Below are 22,717 nucleotides of genomic sequence, written 5' to 3'. Positions count from 1 at the left end.
AGTCACTTAATACCACTGCATTTTCAGAAGCTATTTTTCAGTGGATGCACTGTACATTGAAGCACACCTATGCCTATGAAATAGCCATAAATACTTGCTGTAGCCACTTCTTGCATCTTACCAGATGTTCTGTTATGTAACGTGTGTCAGTCCTTATAGACAAGAAAATAACTTGTTGGCTGGGAAGTGTATGTGAAGGTTTAGCTGTGTTCTTGTGTTGATCCTGCACTTTATTCCCATTTGCAGGGAGAGCACGTGCCCGACGCACACATCGAGAGAAGCTTTCAGGTCACGTCGCTTTCCTGGCACCCTTCCAGACTGATTCTGGCAGCTGGCTGGGAGGCTGGAGAAGTTGTCATACTTAACAAACAAGACAAGGAGCTCCACGCTGTGCCACCAAATCATAGCGCCAAAATTACCGTCCTAAACTGGAGTAGCAATGGCTCACGCCTTGTGTCTGGTGATAGGGTAAGCAGCTCAGGTGTCAAACCTTGGGTCTGTAAGAGAGTGCACACTCTGTGATGGAAAGGGTTATGGAATGGATAGCTAAGGGAGGGAATAGTTGCAGGAGCAAGGGCAGGATACATTTTCTTGCTGTAGGTACAAGTTAAAATGGTTAGGGAGTGAAAACAAATATAATTGTGTTAAGTTTTCTGTAGTTATTTCAATTTACCTTTAAATGAGCATCTCTAACATTGCTGGTTAGAGCAATAGGTCAGGGTTTCAGGCTGTTTGATGCATGGAATGTTTGAAGTGTAGGCAGTTTCAATTGTTTGCTCCTGTGTATTTGACAAGTTTGTGTTTAACAATACACTAATATGAATTGAACTTACTGCATGGGAAATGTTTTGGAAGTGCTTGAAATGTTGGGCTTTATTGATAAGCTTGTTGCCCTTTATATGGTAAAATGAGACTAATATCTAATATGATAGAATATCCAATATTCAGGACTAACTATACATAGAAGATTCTAATTTTTGCCTGTTCCTGAATGAGCAAATGGTGACGGCAAGTTTTTTTTTACATTCTTTCTGATAAACCTGAATGTGTCCAAGAATTTTGGTTCAGGTCTTTTAGTATTTTTACCTGTCATTTGAAGGGAGATGTAATTCTACATTATTCTTGATAAAATTCTATTGCATTTGTGGCATTTGACAGAAATGCAGAAATTAAAAATTGAGGGTCACGATTGCTTTTTTCCTCTTAATTAAAAAAGATGTTGCCTGAAGAAAGGATAACAAACTGTAACTGAGAGATTATGTGGTGAAGATGTAAATGTAACTGCTGCTTACATTCATGTTGCAGTTATGAACAGACTTTTTCAAATAGATTTTTGGTGTTGGATAACAATAAGTTGTCTTAAAACAGGTGTAGCCACTCTTAGAGACAATGATAACACCCATTTTGTAGTGTGCATTAACAGAGCAAAATGAGGTTGATCTTTGCATTGCAAGATGTTTTGTTCACGCAGCGCTTACACAGAGGATGTCTAAATGCCATCTGTTTCCTTAAGCATGAACAGAATAACAAAAATAAATAATAAAGTTCCAGCTGTGAAACTGCAGCATAGGTCAGCTTGTTGGGACTGTTAATGATAATGACATGCTAAAGGCTTTTTGCATCTTGACTTCCTTGTCCATAGTTTCTAGTCAGCAGGAGTTTGTACCTTCTGAGCTGGCAGTGCCAAATGCTTGTTACCTCTAAAAGCTGTGCCATGCTCAAAGATTTGCAGTGTGTGCTTGTTCTTGCTAGTAGAAAAAGTCACAAACTGAGATTGTGTGGTGGTTAATTCTCAACTATGCTGCAGATACACGTTTTAGAAAGTATGTATGGTTTGAACAGAAAAAATGCAGTGAGTAGATATTCCTAGTTTTTATATCCAGTTGATAGCCAAATTAAATCTGAAGAGTATACCTGTCATAATAATATTCAGGAATGGTTCTGAGATTTCTTTGTAAGACTGAAGTTATGTTTGGAATGAGGTAAGCAGGTAAAAAATGTGTAGTTAAGGAAAGAGACAAACTGCAAGGCTATGGAGTACTTTCACTGAGAAATGGTAGAAGTTTTGTTGCTCAAAATACTTTTAAAATCAGACTGAAAGAAATGGGGCACAATTATTTTCCAGTGCCAGATTCCATTGACTACTCTTGCATTAATTAGCTAACTAGCCTTGCTCTCTTCAATTTGTGATTCTAGTGAAGTTGGAAATGCTGGACTCATTTTTATTTGTGCTGAGCAGTAAGAGTCTGGATTCTCACATATGTGCAGTGTGTAATGAATTAACCGTTGTCTTTTGTTGTTGTTGTTTTAGCATGGCATCTTGTTTCTATGGAGAATGGACCAGCGAGGTCGAGTGCAAGGTCCTCCCATGCAGAAACACGAGTATGGGAAATGTCTGTCACACTGCATCTTCCGACCACCCCCTCCTGGAGCGTAAGTGATGTGTCCTGCCAGGTGAACCAGGTCTCTCTCTTGTGCCACAGAAAGAAAAGCCTATTCACAGAGCATTTTAAAAATAATAAAAATCTAGAACTGTCCTTCTAGTTGTCCTTTGGTTCCAAGTTTTTCTTCCTCTCCAGTTGCAGCAGAGGCTATTTGTGTTCTGTATGGAGCAACACATCTTCGTTTTGTCGACACCCTCCTCTCACTGTTGCTGTTTGTTCTTCTTTCTTCACAATTAGTGACATTTGCCAATTAGAAAAGCAGAAAGCACACTGGAAACTGTTATCCATCAAATTATTGGCAAGAATAACTGTGTTCTTCAATATATATTTTCTCTCCAAGCAAGAAATTGAAGCTGACTATAGTATTTAAAGAAAAACACAGTATTTTCTTTGTCTGGGCCATTTCATTGTATCGCATCTTTCTGAAAATAATAGTGCTTAAAAAAGGGAAAAAAGGGTGAAGCAATAAAAGTGAAAACTGGTACGAAGTAAGCTTCATATTGTTTGGGGGTTAGTTGGTTTCCAACCAGTGTAAGAAACATCTTTCTTCTCTCTTTACAATACTATGAAATACTCATTCCTTTCTTTAGGATGGCATGTACTCTGTTATGTAGGGAATTGGAAATGTAGTATCTCTCATTTTCAGGGACTTCCTACAGCTGGCAAAAGCTGCTGTGAGTGGTGATGAGAAAGCCTTGGATATGTTTAACTGGAGAAAAGCTGGAACAGAAACACCTCTGAAAATAGGACTCCAGGAAGGACTGTCCTTTTTTGTCACCTTGACTGATGGTAAGAGCAAAAACACTTTTTCCAGCTGCTGTAATCTTGTCTATTAGTGTTTCAGGACAGTTCAGTGCAAATCCTACTTTCATATATACAACAGGAGGGAGCGTTCATAGGTGCTAAAGAATGTTTGCTAGGAAGAAATGAATGCAGTGATGAAAATGTTATCTTCATTGTGAGTCCTTCCCCAAAAGAGCACCAAAGGTGTTTAGTTAATCAAGTTAACAAAGAAGTGAGTGTAATGAAAGCAATCTCTTAACACTCAAAATGTAAGTGGAATTAGAAGCTGTCAACATTTATACATAGCTGAAACATTCCTGTTATGTCTTTTTTTTCTGGAAGTAGTCAAATGTTGCTAGCACATACGTTTTTGAAGTAAACCAGTATTTTTTTTTTTCCTCACTGTGCTTTGGTATGATACTTCTGCATAAGTTGATTTAAAAAAAAAAAAAAAAAAAAAAAAAGAAAAAATCTTATCTGGTTTGTTCTTTTTATGTTCCTTCCTAATTCCTTTATTTCTCTGGCGTATGTCTCTCCTGTTTTTACTCTTCCCATTTCTGTTTTATTACCAGCTAGTTTTCTTCCCACTCTGTTGTTCTCATGATGCCTTTTATCTCCTGCTAACCTGCTATCTCCTGGGACCAGAGTGAGAGTGCAAGGCAATCTCCATAATGAGTGCATAATCCTCTCCATTCAAGTACTAACTACTCCAGAAATCTATTGAAGTTATGCTAGTTCCGCAGCTCAATTACAGCATGATTCAGTGTTTATACTCATTATGGCAGTGGAATCAGACCCAGTATTAACATCAGCATAGCTAACTCTTGTGGTTGCAGCCATGACATTGTCTAGCTGCATGTTTGTCTTGCACAGCATTGGGCTCTACTTTAATTCCGTTTGTGAGGTGTAAGCTTCTTTACTAAATATGGACCATTCAAATTAAAAAGGGTTACAGGACACTTTTTTTTTTTAATCACAATTGTGGAAGATGAAAATCTCCAGTAGCTATGTGTCTGTTAGGAGCTGCTTTGGAAGTGAGCATCTGTTGTTACACATCTCCACCTAGAGACGGACTCGGTGTCCTGCAACTAAGTGTACTCAAATTTCTCTTTGTTCCTTGAGCCTCCTGTTTAAACTTTAATTTTCTGCCGTATGACAGCGGTGGTTTCTTTTCTGAGCTTTCTACTTGCCGAGGTTGATGTATTTTGGACTCGGTTCTTATTTTAGACGTTGGTCCATCCGAATGGCTGAACACTTTCAAAGCATTTGAATGTGATTGGTAGCTGTGATTTTTTTCATCACAAACTTATCTAATAAAAACAAATTCAATTATTGCTTTCAAATTTGTAATGCTATAAACATTGTTAATACAGTTTTAAAAACTCTCTGAATAGACTTGACTAACACCAGGAGAGCAGCATCTTTTAAAGATAAATTGGAATGAACAGTGGAGCTCCTCAAAAAATACAAAACATCTCCTGTGTTTCAAGTATGAGCCTAGATCTATTGCTGCACTCAAAATGTTAATCACTGTAGTTGATAATAATAATAATTCTGATATGTTACACAAGATACTGATCTGAAGAAAGGATGCCTGAATTGATAGCAGTTTTAAAAGGTTGGTTTGCAATTCTCACACAATCACAAGAAATCTTCAGTAGAGTTTGAGTTTTTTCGAAGAGTTTGAGAATACTGACAGGGATGTTGGGACACAATGTGGTTATGGTAAGGCATCCTGATCCTTGTTGCTGTTGGGGATCTGTTCCTTTGTCTTGCAAAGGTGGTGTGAGGAATGCTGTTTGTGAACTGCTTCCAGCAGGCATACAGTAGATGGTAGACTATTACAAAGCATTGACTACAGTAAACTGTTCTTTGTGTGATAAAGAGTACTGTTGGAGAACTGTTTCACAAGAGAAAGTTCAGTGTTTATTCTAGGTAGAAAATTAAGCAGTATGATCACAGGTGGGACAGGACTTTGGAACATTTTTAATGTAGGTAGTATAGATGATGTGTAGAGGGTGATAATGCTCGTAAGGGTTTTGGAAATTAAAACGTTCTTTTAAAGCTACATCATACTACCCTTTAGGCACAGCGTTTCAGCATAGATCCTTAGTGATCAGTCTTACACCTTTGTTTTCTACTTAGTTCTTTTGGGCATTTTTCATTTCACAGGGCTTCTTAAATTTACAGCAAACTGCAATACTACATGTATGCATTTCTTAAGAAATGGTACATATGTAACATTGGCATCTGTCAGATTATAACAGATGGTGTCAGTAATCCAATTAGCAAACTGCTGGACTGCTGTAGGATTTTTCACTGCAGAGTTCTGCCAAGGACTTGAGCATTACTACAGTGTAACTAGATAGAGCACTTTGCTGTAAGTGTTCCTGGATAAGAGGCAATCCTGTTTGCTTCTTAAGATTCATTCCTATCCTACCTAGTTGTTTTTTTTTTTTGTGAAACACGTGGTAAAGCTGCTCGTGGTGTGTATGCTGGGATGTTTCTGAACAATGAAGAACTTCATTTACGCAGGCTTCCGTAACCTGAACATTGCTGTAAATCGTGATAATTCCAAGCTTTCACAAATAATGAATACTGCAGATTTCAGAAGCCATCATTCAGCCTTCACATACCTGCACACATATGTGGAAAGTGTATTGTTAAAAAATATTTGTGATGCCATGTAAAAGATTGGCATCTAGATTTTCTAGATGAGTGGAAGAAAATAGTTTCGATTTACTGCTATGTTCAGCTGTTGTAATTGTCTGTATCCAGAGACAATCTGTAAGGCAACAATTGTGGTAATTTTTCTTTTATCATTTGAGGACTATTTTATTGAAGTAGCAAGGAGCAAACTTGATTTTTGTGGTTACAAGGGCTGTTAACTGAGGGCTGTGTAACTTCTGTACATGTACTACAGGTTCTGTGCACTATGTGAATGAGAAAGGAAAGACAAGCCATGTATTATCAGCTGACAACCTGGTGCAAAAGCTTCTGTTCATGGAGAAAAGAGATGCTTTGGTTGTAATAACAGAGAACTTGCTGTTGTCCCTGCATACAATTACTCTTGAGGGAGATGCCAAGGAGCTCATGAAGGTAAGAATCAGGCAACAAAGTAAAGTTGCAATATTTCATCTCTTCTTAGGAGTTTTCATTGTTATTTCCTTCACCCAGAAATGAATCAGCTTTTTTTTTATTATTCCTCAGTTAATACCTTGATAATAACAGACCGAATATCTGTTAGTTTATAGATGAAATAGAAGTGTTACTGAACGTAGAAAGACTGTTTCCATCTTGCTCTGATGTTTTGTGTTATTTTCTTTCATTGTGACCCTGCGTTATTTTTTTTAACTCCTTAGCTTGTCTTACTGAATTGAAAGGTGATACTCTTAAAATCTATCTAATTTCAGTACAATCAAATATTTATTAAAACATTTTGTGGAGAAATAGTTCAGTATTGTCCTCATTTTCATCATCAGTTGCTCAGTTGTCTTCTATTTCAGATGAGGAGGAACAGTACCCTCCTTGCTGTGATGTGCTCTTTTTGTGTAAATCTGGAAGGTGACCATGTTCTTACTTTATGATAGTGTCCTCTGCAGCTGCAGAAGTCCCAGAATTCTTTAATCAGAAACTCCCAAGCCACAGAGTTACTTTTGGGTCACTACATTGTTATTTGTATAGGTCTGAAAACCAAACTGATGTCTTTATGTGTGTGCAGCCATCTTGGCTTAATGTGCCAATAAAACGCTGTACTGTTGGGGCATACTGCTTTGAGGGTGAGGAAGGACTTATTTTTCTGATTTTTCTTCATCTATGGTCAGAAAAGAGAGGACATTTATATGTTACAGGAGTGTCAACTTTTTATTAATTGTTACTTATTTTTGACTAGCAGTAAGGTCTGGTATTTTGGATTGAACACAATGCTTATCAAATCCTGAGATTTATAATGCAAGATGGAACACTTCCTTACCTACTTGCCTGACTACAAAACTTTTTTCAGTAAATTTACACATCCTGTACTTTAATGGTGGTCACTTCTTGGTCTCTCTGAATTATCACAGAGATCAAGGTTTACATTTGAACTTAGGAGTCATCCTAGACAATTCAGATACTTAGTAATTCAGTGTGTTGTTTCTACCTTCTGTCACATCCTGTATTCATTTTTTGTTAACAGGTGAAGTTAAGTGGGAAGACTGGTAATTCTGCAGACATCATTTTAATAGACCATAGCCTTATTGTTACAGCCATGGGTGAGACAGTACTCAGGTAAGAATCCTATTTTTAAGCTGTTCTTGCTGTCCATGAGAAATCCACCCATGTAGTTTCTGGACTGAAGTGCACTGAAGTTTTTACTGAAGTAGTAGTGTCTTTTTTTTAAAGATGTAAACAAAAGCAGTAATCTTCATAAACAACAACAAAAAAAAGTTATCATTTTGCTTCACAAAATAGAAGGAATTGAATAACATTTTTCATCCTTGAGGAAGAAAACCAATTCTGTGTATCTTCCTCTCTCCAATGTATTTTTATCTTATTGACCAGTACTAACTGGTTCCTTACTTGAGTGCCTTTCTCTATTCCTCTCTGAAAATGTCTCTTGAGATTTTTGGGTTGTGTGGTTTTTTGGGCGGTTTGTTTGTTGGTTGGTTGTGTTGTTGTTTTTTTTTTGTCATGAGAAAGCTACTTTACTGTTCTTTCCATCTTTATTGTCTGATTCTTATGATAAATATAGCAATAACAGGAAAAAGTTCTTGTTTTTCAGGATTTCTCTATTACTGAAATATAACACAAGTGTTCTAGTGATTTCTTTCCGTATTTCTTTAAACAAGTATGTTACTTGGCCATGCTGCTATGTTATAATGTCCTGTAGCTTTAGAAGTACTTTTTCTTGAGACTTTTTAAAGCACTAAATCAGTTTTACCTTCTGTCTTTATTATGGCTTACTCTTACTTATTTGCTCTGAGTCTGAGAGGTGAAGAGAGAAAGAAAGGAAGGAATTCCATTAACATCTGGGGCTCACTTGTTTGAGTCTCTGCCTGCTATTGTCAGGAAAAATCTGTCAATTTTACGACAACATGATAATGCTCAAGTGTTGAGCAAGAAGAAATGTGACAATGTTTAGTTCTAGAAAATTATTTTCCCTAAAACTGGATTTGCTTCTGACTTCTTTCACAAAATATCCTACGTACTGAAAAGTTAAAGGAAAACAGAGAAGATTAAGAAGCTCTCATTCCAGAGACAGCTGCTGGCAATTTCACTTTAAAAATTGAAGTGAATTTAAAAATTAAATCACTGACAGGTTGGTAAGGTGCTGGAACTGGTTGCTTAGGGAGATTGTGGATGCCCCATCCCTGAAGGTGTTCAGGACCCAGTGGATGGGGCCCTGGGCAGTCTGACTGACTGGTTGGCCAACCCTGCCTGCAGCAGGGGGGTTGGAACTAGATCACCTGTGAAATCTCTTCCAATCTAGATCATTCAGTGATTACAGAAATGGCAGATGAATGCCATGAACAAGTCCTCTTGAGTGTTTAGCAAGATAGCTGGAAGGAGAAGCATTGTGTTAACTCTTGTTTTGTGTACCTTTTTAGGTTCTGGGATTTGGACCGAGGTGAGAACTATGTGCTCTCCCCAGATGTGCAATTTGGCTTTGAGACTGGGGAGTGTATTAACTGTGTTTCTTACTGCAATGCTAAAGGTAAGAAATAATAGGGTGGTTGTGATCTCTGATTCCAAATCCTTTTCAAATTGTCAGCCTTCAGAGATCTGTAGTGATTTTAGTAGATTCTTATTACAGGGCATTTCAGTAGTAGCCTGTCTTGTAGAAGTGGTTTGGTATAGCTCAGGAGTGCCCTTCCAAAGGGGCAGTGAGACCATTCAGCACTCAGTGAACTTTTTCTCCCATGGTGAAGTTGTCTACAGTCACACTGTCTGGATTTCCTTTGAGCCAGTGAATGTGTTCATGGAGTATACCCAACGTGTTCTAATGTGCTATAGACAGTCAACAAACATACAGTAGAGCTTAATGCAAAGCAGAACTCACCAAATGCATAGTGTGGATGATGGGTCCTTACAATGGGTTTCTTTACAGAGTCACTCCTATCTGTTGCCTTGTTTCCTAACATAGGTCTACATTAGTGGTTTTAATGGTGACATGTCTATCTATACTACAAAAATAGGTGTTTCATAATAAATGGTTAAAATGAAATCATTGTCTGATATATTTAAAAGATAACTTCATCTGGTAGCTTAGAAAAAAAGCCATTGATTCTCTAAAGAAATTTTTTCCCCAAAATTGTTCTCCAGTACAGGGTTAGTAAGCTGGTTTGCAGGAAGGCAGAGATACAAACCAATTCTGCTTGAATAAGGCTTCCCAGTACCTCAGAATCAGAGCTAGGCCTGCCTGCTTTTTTGTGTCATGTTTGTTTTTCTGAAGCTTGGAAAGACATGACATGTCTAAAATGTCTGTGAACTGCAGGTCTCCTTGCAGCTGGTACTAACAAAGGGAGAGTGGTAATGTGGAGGAATGTGTCAGTATCCAGTCAGAGCACAGGGGCTTTGGAGGGCAAGGAGAAGTGGAAACTTCAGGCATCTACAGAGCTTGAAGGAAATATCACTCAGATAAAGGTAAGGCAAGGAAGAGTCTTGTACTTTATTAAGACTTCAGAAACATAATTTGGTTGTACCATCTTTGTGAAATAGAGAAGTATGATTGCTGATCTGCAGACGCACCCACTGCCAAAGAGGTCAGTCAGCATTGTAAAGGAGGAAAACCCTTGAATAAAGCAACTTTTGAAACTGGAATGAGCCACATTAACTGCAGCTATTCTGATTGAAATGCCCAGCAATATCATGCACCAAAATGCAAATACATAGGTTTCTCCAAAAGTAATGCCTCCCAAACCACAACAGGTACAAAGCTATAGCACTGTTTGACAGAGTGAATTCTCAGCTACAAAACACCAATTTTTGGTGTAGTCACCACTGTTAACTTTGCATTTTTGCTAGTGATGAACAAGAGCTGTGTACTATGCTTGTATAAATCTGCACTAGCAGATTTGTACCAGGTGCCCCACTGTCACCACTGCTAAAATGTATCACCCAGCACCATACTGTGCTCACATCCATAGTTTGGTCTCATTAAATGTTAACAAGTGCCAAATGTGAGTGGTTGCCATTTTTCCCCTCATGGAATTCAGTGGCACATTTGCTTCTTATCACTTCTGTGCCAGACACCATGTTGTTGTCATAGTGCCCCGCTGCTGCTGTCTGTCACACAGCAACAATATGGTGGTATAATATCTTAAGTGATTTTAATCTAAAAAAACAGTTCCTTTACTTAAACTAAGGGCGTCTGAGCAGCTGGGTAGCTAATGTAATATTATTGGCTGTAGTTGGACTTTGTGCATGGATGTGTGCTTGTGTGCGTGCACATACAGACACAGTGTTTATTCCATCCTAACCCTTATCTCTCTTGTGATGTTGTTGTGACTGTTAAGGTCTTTGATGGACTTATGCACTGTGCTTTCTTTTCCTGCTCCCATTTGCAGTGGGGCTCCCGAAAAAACCTCCTGGCAGTGAACAGCATCAGCTCTGTGGTCATCCTCAGTGAGCAGGCCATGTCATGTCACTATAATCAGCAAGTTGCTGCTGTGCAGGTGTCTCCCAGCCTGTTTAACGTGACCTTCTTCAGCACAGGAACCACACACAATGTTCATATTGATATGACTGTGAATGGAGTCTTTGCTACTAAGGTTATGTTTATCTTTTTGTTTCTTTGCTCAATTGTTTGCCTAGCTGGTAGTATAGAGACCAGAGTTTCCAAGTCCTTAATACAATCCTTTGATATTCCATTTGTGTGGTAGAATTACTCTTACAACTTACAGTGATCATATTGTGTTGGAACTGGTTTTCAGGTAACACTCTGACTTGGTTGTTCTCTGGATAGACTTTTTTTCAGTTGCAAATCCTTCCAACCTAATATACAGGGGGAACTAGTAAAAGGTGGCAATTGTGTGGAAGATCTTAGAGATTCTGCATAAATTGCTGCATCAGTCCAGGTGAAGCTGAATGCATTTTTTTTAATTGTTTTAGGATGCTGTAGTGTTCTGGAATGGGAAGCAAGTTACTGTCTTTGAGTGCTCAGAAGATACCTTAAGAAATGCAGGTAGGATTTGGAAAAGAGCAGCGAGCTAAGTGTTCAGAGTTGAAGTGTTAGTTTTCCTGAATGAAGGATTAAGTTCTCTTCATTCATATTAATCTTCTAATTCATATTATATCTAAATAATCTCTTCATTCATATTATGTCATACTGTGATAATATTGTTCACTTTGAACTTATGAATACTAATTAGACTTCACACCCCCACATCGTGGAACAGAAAGGTTAGGCTATAGAACTGTGGGTCCTTAGTTACACAAGTTGTAAACAAAACCAGAACTCAAATATCAGTTCCTAGATCTATGCTTTATTCTCTAAATGTGCCAGGATATACTGAGTTAATTGGCCTCGCAATATATTGGTATTGCTGTATGAGTTACAAGTAAGGCTTTTGATTAAAATGCCCTAACTAGCTTATACCCTCAAGTTCTTCTCCTCAGAGCTGCCCACAATTCATTCTGTGCCCAGTCTGTTTTTGTGATTGGGATTGCCCTGACACAGATGCAGTACTTTGCATTTGGCCCTGTTGAACTTCATTATGTTTGTGTGTGCCCTTCTCTATAGTCTGTCCATGTCCCTCTGGATGCATTCCTTCTCTCCTGTGTGGGAGCACACTGCACAGCCTGGTGTCATCTGCAAATCATGTTTGCATAGCACTTGCACAGGAATGGGGAAGGAGTGGGTTTTAGTGTCAGCTGTCAGGAAAATCTGTTCCATACATTGCTGTATGTACAGCTGGGTAAGGTAAAGTAGTTTATTCTGTGATGAATTCTTCCTGGATATTCATTCCTTGAGAAACAGGATATGCAAAATTTCATTAATCCTATACAAAGTCTTGAGGGACAGTTCAGGCTTTGTATTTTAATAACCAATTTCCCAACAATGAAACTATTTTAAAACCACTCTTCTGGCAGATGTTCCTCTTTTCAGTTGTAGTTCAGTGGTGGAGCGTGTGAATTCTCTTGATGGAACTTCATACTGCAGTACTTGTTTTCTTTGTCATTACCAATTTCAGCACCTTCCCCTTCCTCTTCCACTTGTTTTCATGGGCAGAGTGTACAAAAAGCCTGTTCACAAAAGGATTCCCAGCTTTTCATTGTAGTGCGACTGGTGGAAGACCGAAACACTGAGGAGTTAAGGAACCAGTAGAAGTGATGTGCTGTAAAGTGCAGTTGGTACAAGATGGGAGTTGTTGTTTCCTTCAAGTCTTTTTAAAACACCAAAACACATATGCATACAGCAGTCCCAGTTGACTGTTAATTGTAATGATGGTTTTATTGTGATTGTTCCAGGTTCTTTTCTTTGTGACTCTCCAGTTCTGTCAGTGCATGGAGAAAATCTGTACACAGTTGAGCCGTATCGGGTTCAAGTCCGTACCTGGCAGGTAAGAGCTGATGAAAACTCAGAGTGAGGAATACATCTCACTGTTTTTCAGAGACTAATATTGTGGTCTAAAAGACAGTAGGAGGTTCTGTAAGCCTGTTGACTGTACATTTGTCATAGGAAAAACCTGTTGAGTTCCTTTACATTTTGAGTTCTTCAGTCTGTCACATTTAAAAGCTACCGTGCTATAGCTAATAGTAGAAGTGTTTATAATAGAAAACAAAATTATTTAAGGACCAGACTGCTTATGAGGATCTAAATCACTAGCATATGAATGCATGAGTATATTTTGAGAGGATGAAAATACCCTCCATATATTGTCTTCCTATGGAGTCTTGCTTAAACCTTGCAGCCTTTCCTTGTCAACCAAAGCCAAAAGGAGAAATACAATCATTATAGTTCTGATGTATAATTTTACTTAACATTTAAAAAAAGGTAGGCTTTCTCAGGTTAAGGAATGATTTCATTTATATATAGATATTATTTATTTTTTTTAGTTGCGTATTAATGGACTCTTAAGGAGCTGTATTCATGCATCCTTCTTTAATGGAAAAAGTTGTATTACCAAAGGGCCAACTTTAACAGAAGAAAAATTTAAACTCTTTTGGAGACTACATATCTAGTTTTCAATCTGCAGCAGATTGTGAGACCTTTTGGAGTGTATGTAAAGTATAGTTTCTCTCATTTTGTTAATGGTTATTTGTTTAATATAGAGATTCATTGGCTAGCTTAGTGATAAAATAAAATCCCTCTTAGTTTAACTTGAACATTCAAACCTAGTGTTATACCTTTCTTCTCAGGGAACAGTTAAACAGCTTCTGGTGTTTTCTGAAGCAGAGGGGAATCCGTGCCTCTTGGATGTCTGTGGAAACTTCCTTGCTGTGGGAACTGATTTGTCTCACTTTAAAATCTTTGATCTCTCTCGCAGGTATTAATAAACCTTTAAAAACAATCCATTCATACTTGAGGGCATTGTGGGGGGGGGGGGTTGGGGGGGGGCAGAAATCTTTAACTGATTTAGATCCTTTGAAAAATGATAGTCTCTTTGAATCTCAAGACAATACATGCAGTCTGTAAGAACTGATGGCATTTCTGAAGCAAAGAGATGCAGAATTACAGAATGATTAGGTAAGCCACAGAACAATTAATGTAGTAACTTAAATAGGATGGAGAACTTATGGAAGATGTTCAGCCTGGAGAAGAGAAGGCTCTGAGGTGACTTCCTGTGTATTTGAAATTCTGGTTACTCTTTTTGGACTCCTGTTGAAGTGTGGAAGTTTGTTCTTTCTAACTCATTGAGGAATGAGCTTTCCCTTCCTTAACTTCCAAAAGAAAGGCAGGTCACAACAGGAGAAGCAAGAGCCTGGGCCAGTGGTCTTGGGAGGTAGAAATAATTTGTTGGTGTTGTTTTTAAGTTTTTTCTTTAACTTGAAAAATGTTTTGGCCAATGACTTGAGTCTGTTCCCTTCCACAGAGAGGCAAAAGTGCACTGCAATAGCAAGAATTTCTCCGAGCTGTTTTCTGGCCTTGGAAATATTGCATCTGTCAAGTGCAATGCTAATGGCAATAAAGTCAGCATCCTTGTTAGCAAGGTGAGGAAAGACTTTGTGGAGCACCCTGTGGCATGAACACCAGACTGGTACAGGTCAAGGTGATTAGTGAAGATGCAAGATTAACTTCAGAGAAATGAACCTTCAACTTCTTGGTGCTGTCTTGGACTACACAAAGTGCATATCCAAGCATGTAGCTAAATGCTAAAGTTAAGCTACGTTAAGATTTTGTACGTTTGCTGAGAGCAGCACAGCAATGAAAGCAGTAGTGCAGTACAAAAGCTGTTTTGTAGCATTTCAACGAAATCCAAAGTAAACTTGTTAGAATAGAAGAACAGCAAGTAATTTTCTGATACGCCTTCCAAAAAATGTTCTTGTATGATTACAAGTACACAAAACTGTGAGGGTATGAATTAGTTGAGATAAATGTACTATCTGAACTTCAGCTTTTTTCTTTAACTGTGTACTTCAGCAGTATTTTTTGCCTTCTTAGGCAAACGGGAGTACTGATTCCAAGATCTGTTTTTATGATGTTGAAGTGGACAAAGTTACACTCTTTGATTTCAAAGCTGAACAAGGAATTGGTAGAGAAAAGCTTTCTTCTGGGTGTGATACTGACAGGTAAGTAACAATTCTGACAATTATTACTTTGATGCTTTAAGATAATCTGCAACATCTTGATACTGGCATTATTCTGTGTAGGAGTTTGTGCCAATTTAATTGTTTTCTCAAGAATCACAGAATCATAAGGGTGGGAAGGGGCCTCTGAAGATCAAGTCCAACCCCCCTGCTAAAGCAAGGCTCCTTACAGAAAGTCACACAGGAAAGTATCTGGATGGGTCTTAAATATCCCCAGTGAAGGAGACTACACAGCTTCTCTTTGCAGCTTGTTCTGGGGCTCTGTTGCATTCTAAAAAACATTCTTTGTGTTTGTGTGGAACTTTGTGTTCTAGTTTTTGTCCATTGCCATTTCTTCCATTGCTGCATACCACTGAAGAGAGTCTTGGCCCATTGACTTGACTTCTGCACTTTAGATATTTATAAAGCAGTGCGATCTTCCCTCAGACTTACCTTTCCCAGACTGAACAGTCCCAGGTCTCTCAACCTTTCTTCATACAGAAGATGCTCCAGGTCCAGAATAGTCTTTGTTGCCTTCCACTGAATTCTCTCTAGGAGATCCTTGTCTTTTTTTGAACTGAGGAGTGCAGAACTGGATGCAGAACTTCAGATGTGGCCTTACCAGGGCAGGGTAGAGGGGTAGGATGACCTCCCTCGATCTGCTGGCCATGCTGTCTCTTCTTAATGTGCTTTGGCCACAAGGGCATACTGCTGGCTCATGATCTACGTCTTGTCCACCTGTGTCCCTAAGTTCTTTTCCTCAAAGTTCCTTTCCAGCAGATCAGCTCCTGATGTGTAGTGATGCATGCAGTTTTCATCCTCAGGTGCAGGACCTTACCCTTACTGTTTTTGAAGTTCATTGGGTTTCTCTCCACCCAGCACACTAGTCTGTCCAGATCTCACTAGTGTGTCAGCCATTCCTTCCAGCTTTACATCATAAGCAAATGTTCTGAGGATAGATTCTATCCCTTCATCCAGGTTGTTGATGAAGATATTGAATGAGATTGGATGCAGCACCAACCCCTGGAGAATGCCACTAGTTACAGGCCTCCAACTATACTCTGTGCCAGTGATCACCATCCTCTGAGCTCTGCCAGTCAGATGGTTCTCAGTCCACCCATCCATCTATCTACCCATCAGTCCACTCATCTATCCCGTGCTTCCTAAGCTTTCTTATAAGGGTGCTGTGGGAGACAGTGTCACATGCCTTGCTGAAGTCAAGGTGTGCATCCACTGCTCTCCCTTCTTCTACCTAGCCAGTGATGACAATGTAGGAGGCTACCAGATTGGTCAAGCATGATTTCTCCTTGGTGAAATCATGTTGACTACTCCTGATAACTATGTTTTATTCTGATTACTTGGGATGTCATCCAGAACAAGTTGCTCCATATCCTTTCCAGGGAAGAAGGTGAGGCTGACTGGCCTGTAGTTTCCTGTATCCTCCTTCTTGCCCTTTTTGAAGACTGGAGTGAAACTGGATATTCTCCAGTTTTCAGGAACTTCTCTCATTCTTCAAGACCCATCAAGGATGATAGAGACCAGTTTGGCACTCACAAGTTTAGTTTGACTGAACTGGTGCATTATCAGCTTTCATCCCTGACTCTTCTGATCTGTTATCTAGGGAGTATCAAACAAAGCTATGTAAAGCAAGCTTAAAATAATGAGGAGGTGATGATTCTTTGGACAGCATTCAGCTAATCTATGGGCACTCCTTGTCAAAGGAAGCCCATGCAGAGTTAGTTTAGGAAGGGTGGCATCCCAGCAAGGGACCTTCATGCTGGAGCAGGGCAAGAGGGCAACGGTGAAGGAACAGCAGAAATGAAACCAAGTGTTATGGACTGACTGCAAACCTCAGAGGGAGGAGGCAGAAGTGGATGGATGAAGGCGGAAGGTATTTTTAATTTGATTTTGCTTCCCTGCTCTAATCTGTTATTAGTAGGCAACAAGCTACATTAATCTTCTGTATGCTGAGCCTTTTGCCAGTGGTGGTAACAGGTGAGTGATCTCCCTGTCTTATTTTTTTTTTCAACACATGAGCTTTTTTTTCATTTTTCCTCCCTAGTCTTTTGAGAAGGAAGAGGTAGGGAGTGGTGTGGTGGGGCTGAGCTGTCTATCAGTGTGAAAACACAACAACACATTAACAATCATTGTAGTGATGCAGCAAAATGCAGTCAACTGGGTTTTCTAATGCAGTGGAGTATTGGGGTAGAAATTTCTGTTGGCTTTTACGATGATTTTTCTTAATGACTTTTTTCTTAAGAAATAACAGCCTTAGAATGGAAGGTGATTTAATCCTTTTCAAAAGCAGGTGTTATGGGCAAGAGAAACATTGTGATTTTCAGTGCTGCAAAGTGGAGCAAACAACCCAATGCAAACTTTCTCTTGTCGGGCAAATGTGATTAGTGAGTTGTGTTCAAGTGCAGTGTCTTGTGCAGCCCATAAGAGGCCACTACAAACTAGTACTATGGCTTAGTTGACTTTTAAACGGTAGTGTCTGCATGAGCAATTCATTTATCAGTGCTTCGTTTTAGATTATCTTAAAATCAGAGTAAACTCATCAGAAAATAACCTACACTTCCCCTTCTCTGTTTTCCTGGGGCAGAACCTAAGCACCCCAAACATCTTTACCCATGTTATTTTTCAGCTTGAGAGGAGTAATTTATTTTGAATTAAAAAACATGGTTAGGATACTGTATATTTATACTTCCTTTTGTATGTGTCCCTTAAGTTGCCTTCCAGTCCGACTCCATCCCCTTCGTGCTCCCACCACCAAAGGCTACTCTAAAGTGCTGACAACGAAAGGAAAAAATAATTTTTGGCATTTTTTTTTAATTGGCACCAATTTAAATAATACTTTTTCTCTTCTCAGTTGAATCCTAAGCTGTTGCTAAAAGAGTCAGATTTTGTGTGACTAGATTCTGCAACTGGCCTGTACTAAGTAGTATTTTACCTGAATATCTCATTGCCTCCTTCATGTGTTACTCTTAAACTGCTGAGAGTTGCTTTCCTAAGGCTGTGGGGGTTGTCTTTGTGCTTAATCTGCTCTTTTGTAATGCCTCTGAATTCTTTTAACACAATATCAGTTTCAAGCACAGTACTGAGAAAATGGGCATAGATCAGTGTGCCCATCTCCCTTTAGACTCTCAGAGAGATCTGTTAATTCAGAATATAAAATTTTCCTCCCATCAGTTTCATCAGTTTTCACACTGTGGTCTCTTATGACCACTACTTAGCTGGATTTGAATGTGAATCATATACACTGAAAACTCTTTCCTGCTTATCTAAATGCTTATCAGTGTGGTCAAGCTATCTTTAAGTTAACTGACTGGGTTATTTTAAGTGTCTTATTTGCATTTATGACAGAATCAACACTTTTCAACTAGAAGGATTTGTCTCCTACAGTCATGGTAAACTTATACAGTAATACCATGTTTCATTTATTCTGTATATCAGGTGTTAACAGAGTTAGGAAGATGTGTATAGTTAATGTTACAATGCAGAGCTACAGATCTGGATAACTGATCATCATTTCAAGGCTATTCCTTGGTTAGTGCTTATCTAAAGCCCATATTCTGAATGGACTCGAGTTATTCTGTCTCCCTTTCTACAACTGCCTGAAGGGGGTTTGTGGTGAGGTGGGTATTGGCCTCTGCTCCCATGTAATAGCAATAGGATGAGAGGGAATGGCCTCGAGTTGTGCTAGGGAGGAGATTCAGGTAGGATGTCAGGAAAGATTTTTTTTCTCTGAAAGAGTGATCAGACACTGGAATGGGCTGCCCAGGAAGCCAATGGAGTCGATGTCCCTGGAGGTGTTCAAGAGAAACATGTAGATGTACCGAGGGACATGGTTTAGTGGGGAAATGGTGGTAAGTGAACAATTAGACTGGATGATTTTGGAGGTCTTTTCCAACCTCAGTGTTTCTATGATTCTGTGTTTCTTGGTTTTGGTAGGTCTGTTGTGGAGTATCCAGAGTTGCACAATCACATCCCTGTTTGCCATTTCTGGGACAGCAGTGAACCAAGACTTTTTGTATGTGAAACAATTCCTGAAACAGGTGTACAGTCCTCAAGTCAGAAGGACAACCAGACTGAGAGTGTGGTATGGATTTTTGTTTCTCTTTACTCTGTGGTATTTTCCCTATCTAAGCAGTAAATGTTTTATATATATATATTTATTTTTTTTTAACCTGCAGAGACAGTTGATTGTATTATCTTGTAGAAAAACTGCAAGTTTTTATTTAACAGGAACAATCTAAGCAAAGAGCTTTCATCACTCCAACAACCATTCCCTGCTTACTCCGCTAACATACTTTCAGTAGCCCTTAAAAATTTGTCTGTAGGAAACAATGTCTTCATAAATATACCTTTAATTTAAAAAGTCCACATTGCATTAGTGTTCCGATTTGTACAGATTTTAGCTAAATATTTTCCTTCTGGAGATGGAAAGCTTTGTTTCTTTTGTTGGGTAAACTGTCCATAAAAAAGTTGTGGTAAGGTCAAAATAGAAAGTGATATTACAAAGAATGGAATAGGGATGGCTCAAAATACCTTGCTAGGGTTGTCCACTTCAACCTAATATTCCTTGTGTAAAGAAGCAAAAATGTTTCTACATAAAGTTGAAAATGAAAAGAATGTAAGAGGAGTGCAACTAGATTTTTGGCCATTATTCCACGGAAATTTAGCTGCGGTTACTGTTTAAGAAATGAGTCTGATTAACTTCAGTTGGGAATAAATGCTTGTATTTGGACATGAATAAGTCAGCCATTACACAAACTGTGTTTAAATGTTAGTATATTCCCTGGGAACTCAAAGCAGTGAGCTACTGAAATTGGACTAGAAATAACACTGTGTTTAAAAAATGCTGGACGTGAGAATATTTGAGCGTGAGACAGATCTGACAGGCCTGTAGAGCATCACTGGCCTCTCTTTTTATGATTGTTGAAGTTGGTTCCTGAGATGCAGAGGTGGAGGGCCCTTTGCAGCAGGAGCAGTCTGAAACGTAGAATGAAACTTTGGCAGCTCACTATAGGGAGGAAGTGTGTGGCTCTGCTCTTTCCAGCAGGTGTGTGCACGTGGGTGAATGGATGTCATTATTTTTGAGAGAAGGTTTTGCCAAGTGAATATGGAAAATAAAAACAAAATGAGAGAAGGATATTGCATCATAAAAACAAAACAATTCTTGACTTTCTTTTCCAGCTGGATGTTTGGGTTGTATCATTCTTCAGTACTGAAGAACATGGCCTTTTGCTTCAGGACAGCTTCCCACTGCCTTCATTGTATGAGGTTCTTCTGGGTATTGAGGTACCACATTATTACTTTGCGAAAAAGGTGAGGGAATCCTCCACAATTCCTTTCCCTCCCATAGATTCAGAATTTTCATTCATTAGAGTTCAAACTCTACCAAACTGAGCCTGCAGTAAGTGAGCAAATCCAACGACAGTTGAAGCAATGACATGAAGTTAATTCTAGCATGGGTGTACTTCACAGTGATGTGGCTACTGACTTGTCTCTTCCTTGGATATTGTGAACTGGATGTGATGTACAGACACAGTAGTAGGTTACCAGGCATTGCAACTAAGGAGGGATTCAAAAACAACAAAACCCCATTGTCAGGTAGTAACCATTCTTTTGCATCTGAGGTGTGTGTGTCAGGCTTGCATATCCCGCAGCAGCGGACAGTTCCTGCTTGCTTCAGCAGAAGCAGCCTGCTTCCTGTTGAAATTGAACTTAATGGCCACAAAAAAAGCAGTGAGTCAGAATGCTCACTTTGCACTAACACTAATGCATACTTACTGCAAACACTAGGAATGCATGCTGGAATGCAATGCATCTTGGAAACTCAACTATGCAGATAGAATTGTCTGTATCTTAATGTCATGTGTACTAGAGAAAGTGAAGCCTGTTCTCTACAGATTGGTTTTCTGATTAAGCTCTGATGTGAGTACTTCAATGAAGATCTATGATTATAATGAAATACCCTGCAGCCTTCTTGTAGGGGAACCTAGTTTGTTTATTCAACTAAGGTGTTTTTGTAAAACTTTTAGGAGCTTAATGTTTCTTCTTATCCCAAGATATTCTTCTGAATAACAGACCAATGCAATTATGTGACTCTAACTTAATATACTGGGTTAATTTTAACAAGGAGACTTCTATCTAGATATCTTTCCACTTTAAATATAACTAGCTCTTAGAGTTGCTCTCTTACTTTCCCTTTCCCATCAGTTTGAAATGTCAAAGATTTGCTGCATTTTCCACTCTTTTAACACTTTCCTCACTGCGTCTTGTGCTATTTTACTTTGATACTGCATCTTTCTTTTTGTTTTTTTCCTCCCCATCTGTGTCGATTATTGCTGCCATTAGTTAATTTTTTGGAGGGAATTTGTCTATAAACCTGTAAGTATCTGTATCATTCAGTTCTGCTTCATTGTCCTCTTCTCTCATTTGCATTTTTTTCAGTAGCATTACATGTATCTTTGTGATTAAATTACTTATGTAGTAATTTGTTTTGAATCAGTGTTTTACGATGTGAATAGTCTGCTCTAAATACAACAAATCCAGTTTGATGCAACAACTGGTGATGATAGTGTGATAATGATAGGACAAGGGGAAGTGGTTTTAAACTAAAAAGGGAGGTTTAAGTTAGATATTAGGGCAAAATCCTTCACTCAGTGGGCAGTGAGCTGCTGGCACTGCTGTCCAGAGCTGTTGGTGCCTGCAGCCACAGATGGGTCATGAGCAGCCTGAGCTGGGGGGGCAGCCAGCCCATGGCAGAGCTGGGGCTGGGGGCTGGGGAGGGCCCTTCCCACCCAACCTTTTGTGGTTTTGTGAAGAAGTCTGTCTTGACTGAGTTTCACTCCATAGTTTCTCCTTATTTTAATATCTTTCCTGTCCTGGTTCTGGGAATTCCCTGAACTGTCAAACTGAAATATGCTCTTCTGCTGTTTTTAAAAATACTATATTGCAATAGCTTCTGCAACTCTTAATACTTTTCTCATATTCTTTAAGGTTGGTATAGGGTAAATGTGAAATTTGATGCTATTCATGGCTCAGATGACTTAAAATAACAGCTAAGAGTATAATAGTAACTGTTAGAATCACAGCTGCCTCTTCTGTGTGGCATTCTGAAAATCCCTGAACTATCATGAAGTATTGTGATTGTTCATTTCAAGTCATGATGAATTTTGTCTGTGACATTCCATATTCATGGTTTTATAGCAATAGAAAACTTGGGACCAGAGTGGAAATGTATCATTCAGACATATAAAAGAGTAAGCTTCATCCTCCTTGATACCTAAACGATGTGCTCATTTTAGCCAGGGGAGACCGGGAAAGGACAAGCGGAGTCAGGCTCAAAGGTCTTGCAGATGGCTTCCAGACTACCCATGAGAGATTTCATTGGATTAGGAGACTGTGATAAGGCTACCCAGGATGCCATGCTGAACTTCAGCTTCTATCTGACTGCTGGAGATATGGATGAGGCGTTCAAATCCATCAAGCTGATAAAAAGGTACAACGTGTATTTGTATGTGTTTCCTTACAAATGGAGTATATTTTCAAAGAAAGTTCTGGTCCCCCTGATTTCACTTACAACTTTTTCTTTAATTTCATTTTCCCTTTCATTCTCAGAAAGATATCTTTATTACTGACTTCTAATGTAAGCTCTGCTTATTCTTTGTCTACAAGGCATTGTGAACTGTACATTTTGATCACTAATTGGGGGAAAATGTGTGACCTTATCCCATGCCTGGCAAAAATTCCACGTTATCACTAGAAGAGAGTGA

General features: G+C 38.9%; 2 protein-coding genes across 2 annotated transcripts in view; both read left to right on the top strand.

Moving 5' to 3' along the window:
* CYTH3 (cytohesin 3) overlaps positions 1-22,717 on the top strand; it is a 425,983-nt gene that overhangs the window by 228,246 nt on the left and 175,020 nt on the right. The gene's annotated exons all lie outside the window — the stretch shown is intronic.
* The window catches only part of IFT140 (intraflagellar transport 140), a 68,677-nt gene that overhangs the window by 888 nt on the left and 45,072 nt on the right, over positions 1-22,717 (top strand). The window contains exons 2-17 of the mRNA XM_065732533.1: positions 247-468; positions 2,312-2,433; positions 3,091-3,233; positions 6,151-6,326; positions 7,405-7,496; positions 8,816-8,922; positions 9,703-9,851; positions 10,775-10,978; positions 11,319-11,391; positions 12,678-12,769; positions 13,569-13,696; positions 14,243-14,360; positions 14,812-14,939; positions 18,888-19,035; positions 20,133-20,264; positions 22,250-22,443. Of these exons, the coding sequence (XP_065588605.1) occupies positions 247-468; positions 2,312-2,433; positions 3,091-3,233; positions 6,151-6,326; positions 7,405-7,496; positions 8,816-8,922; positions 9,703-9,851; positions 10,775-10,978; positions 11,319-11,391; positions 12,678-12,769; positions 13,569-13,696; positions 14,243-14,360; positions 14,812-14,939; positions 18,888-19,035; positions 20,133-20,264; positions 22,250-22,443 (2,228 nt within the window). The remainder of the gene's footprint in view (positions 1-246; positions 469-2,311; positions 2,434-3,090; positions 3,234-6,150; positions 6,327-7,404; positions 7,497-8,815; positions 8,923-9,702; positions 9,852-10,774; positions 10,979-11,318; positions 11,392-12,677; positions 12,770-13,568; positions 13,697-14,242; positions 14,361-14,811; positions 14,940-18,887; positions 19,036-20,132; positions 20,265-22,249; positions 22,444-22,717) is intronic.

The sequence above is a fragment of the Cyrtonyx montezumae genome, unplaced genomic scaffold, assembly GCF_038088225.1.
Source record: "Cyrtonyx montezumae isolate F1298 unplaced genomic scaffold, pur_monq_1.0 scaffold_16, whole genome shotgun sequence".
NCBI classification, from domain to species: Eukaryota; Metazoa; Chordata; class Aves; order Galliformes; family Odontophoridae; genus Cyrtonyx; species Cyrtonyx montezumae.
Note: the sequence above shows the minus strand (reverse complement) of the source record. Positions and strands in the feature narration are given on the sequence as shown.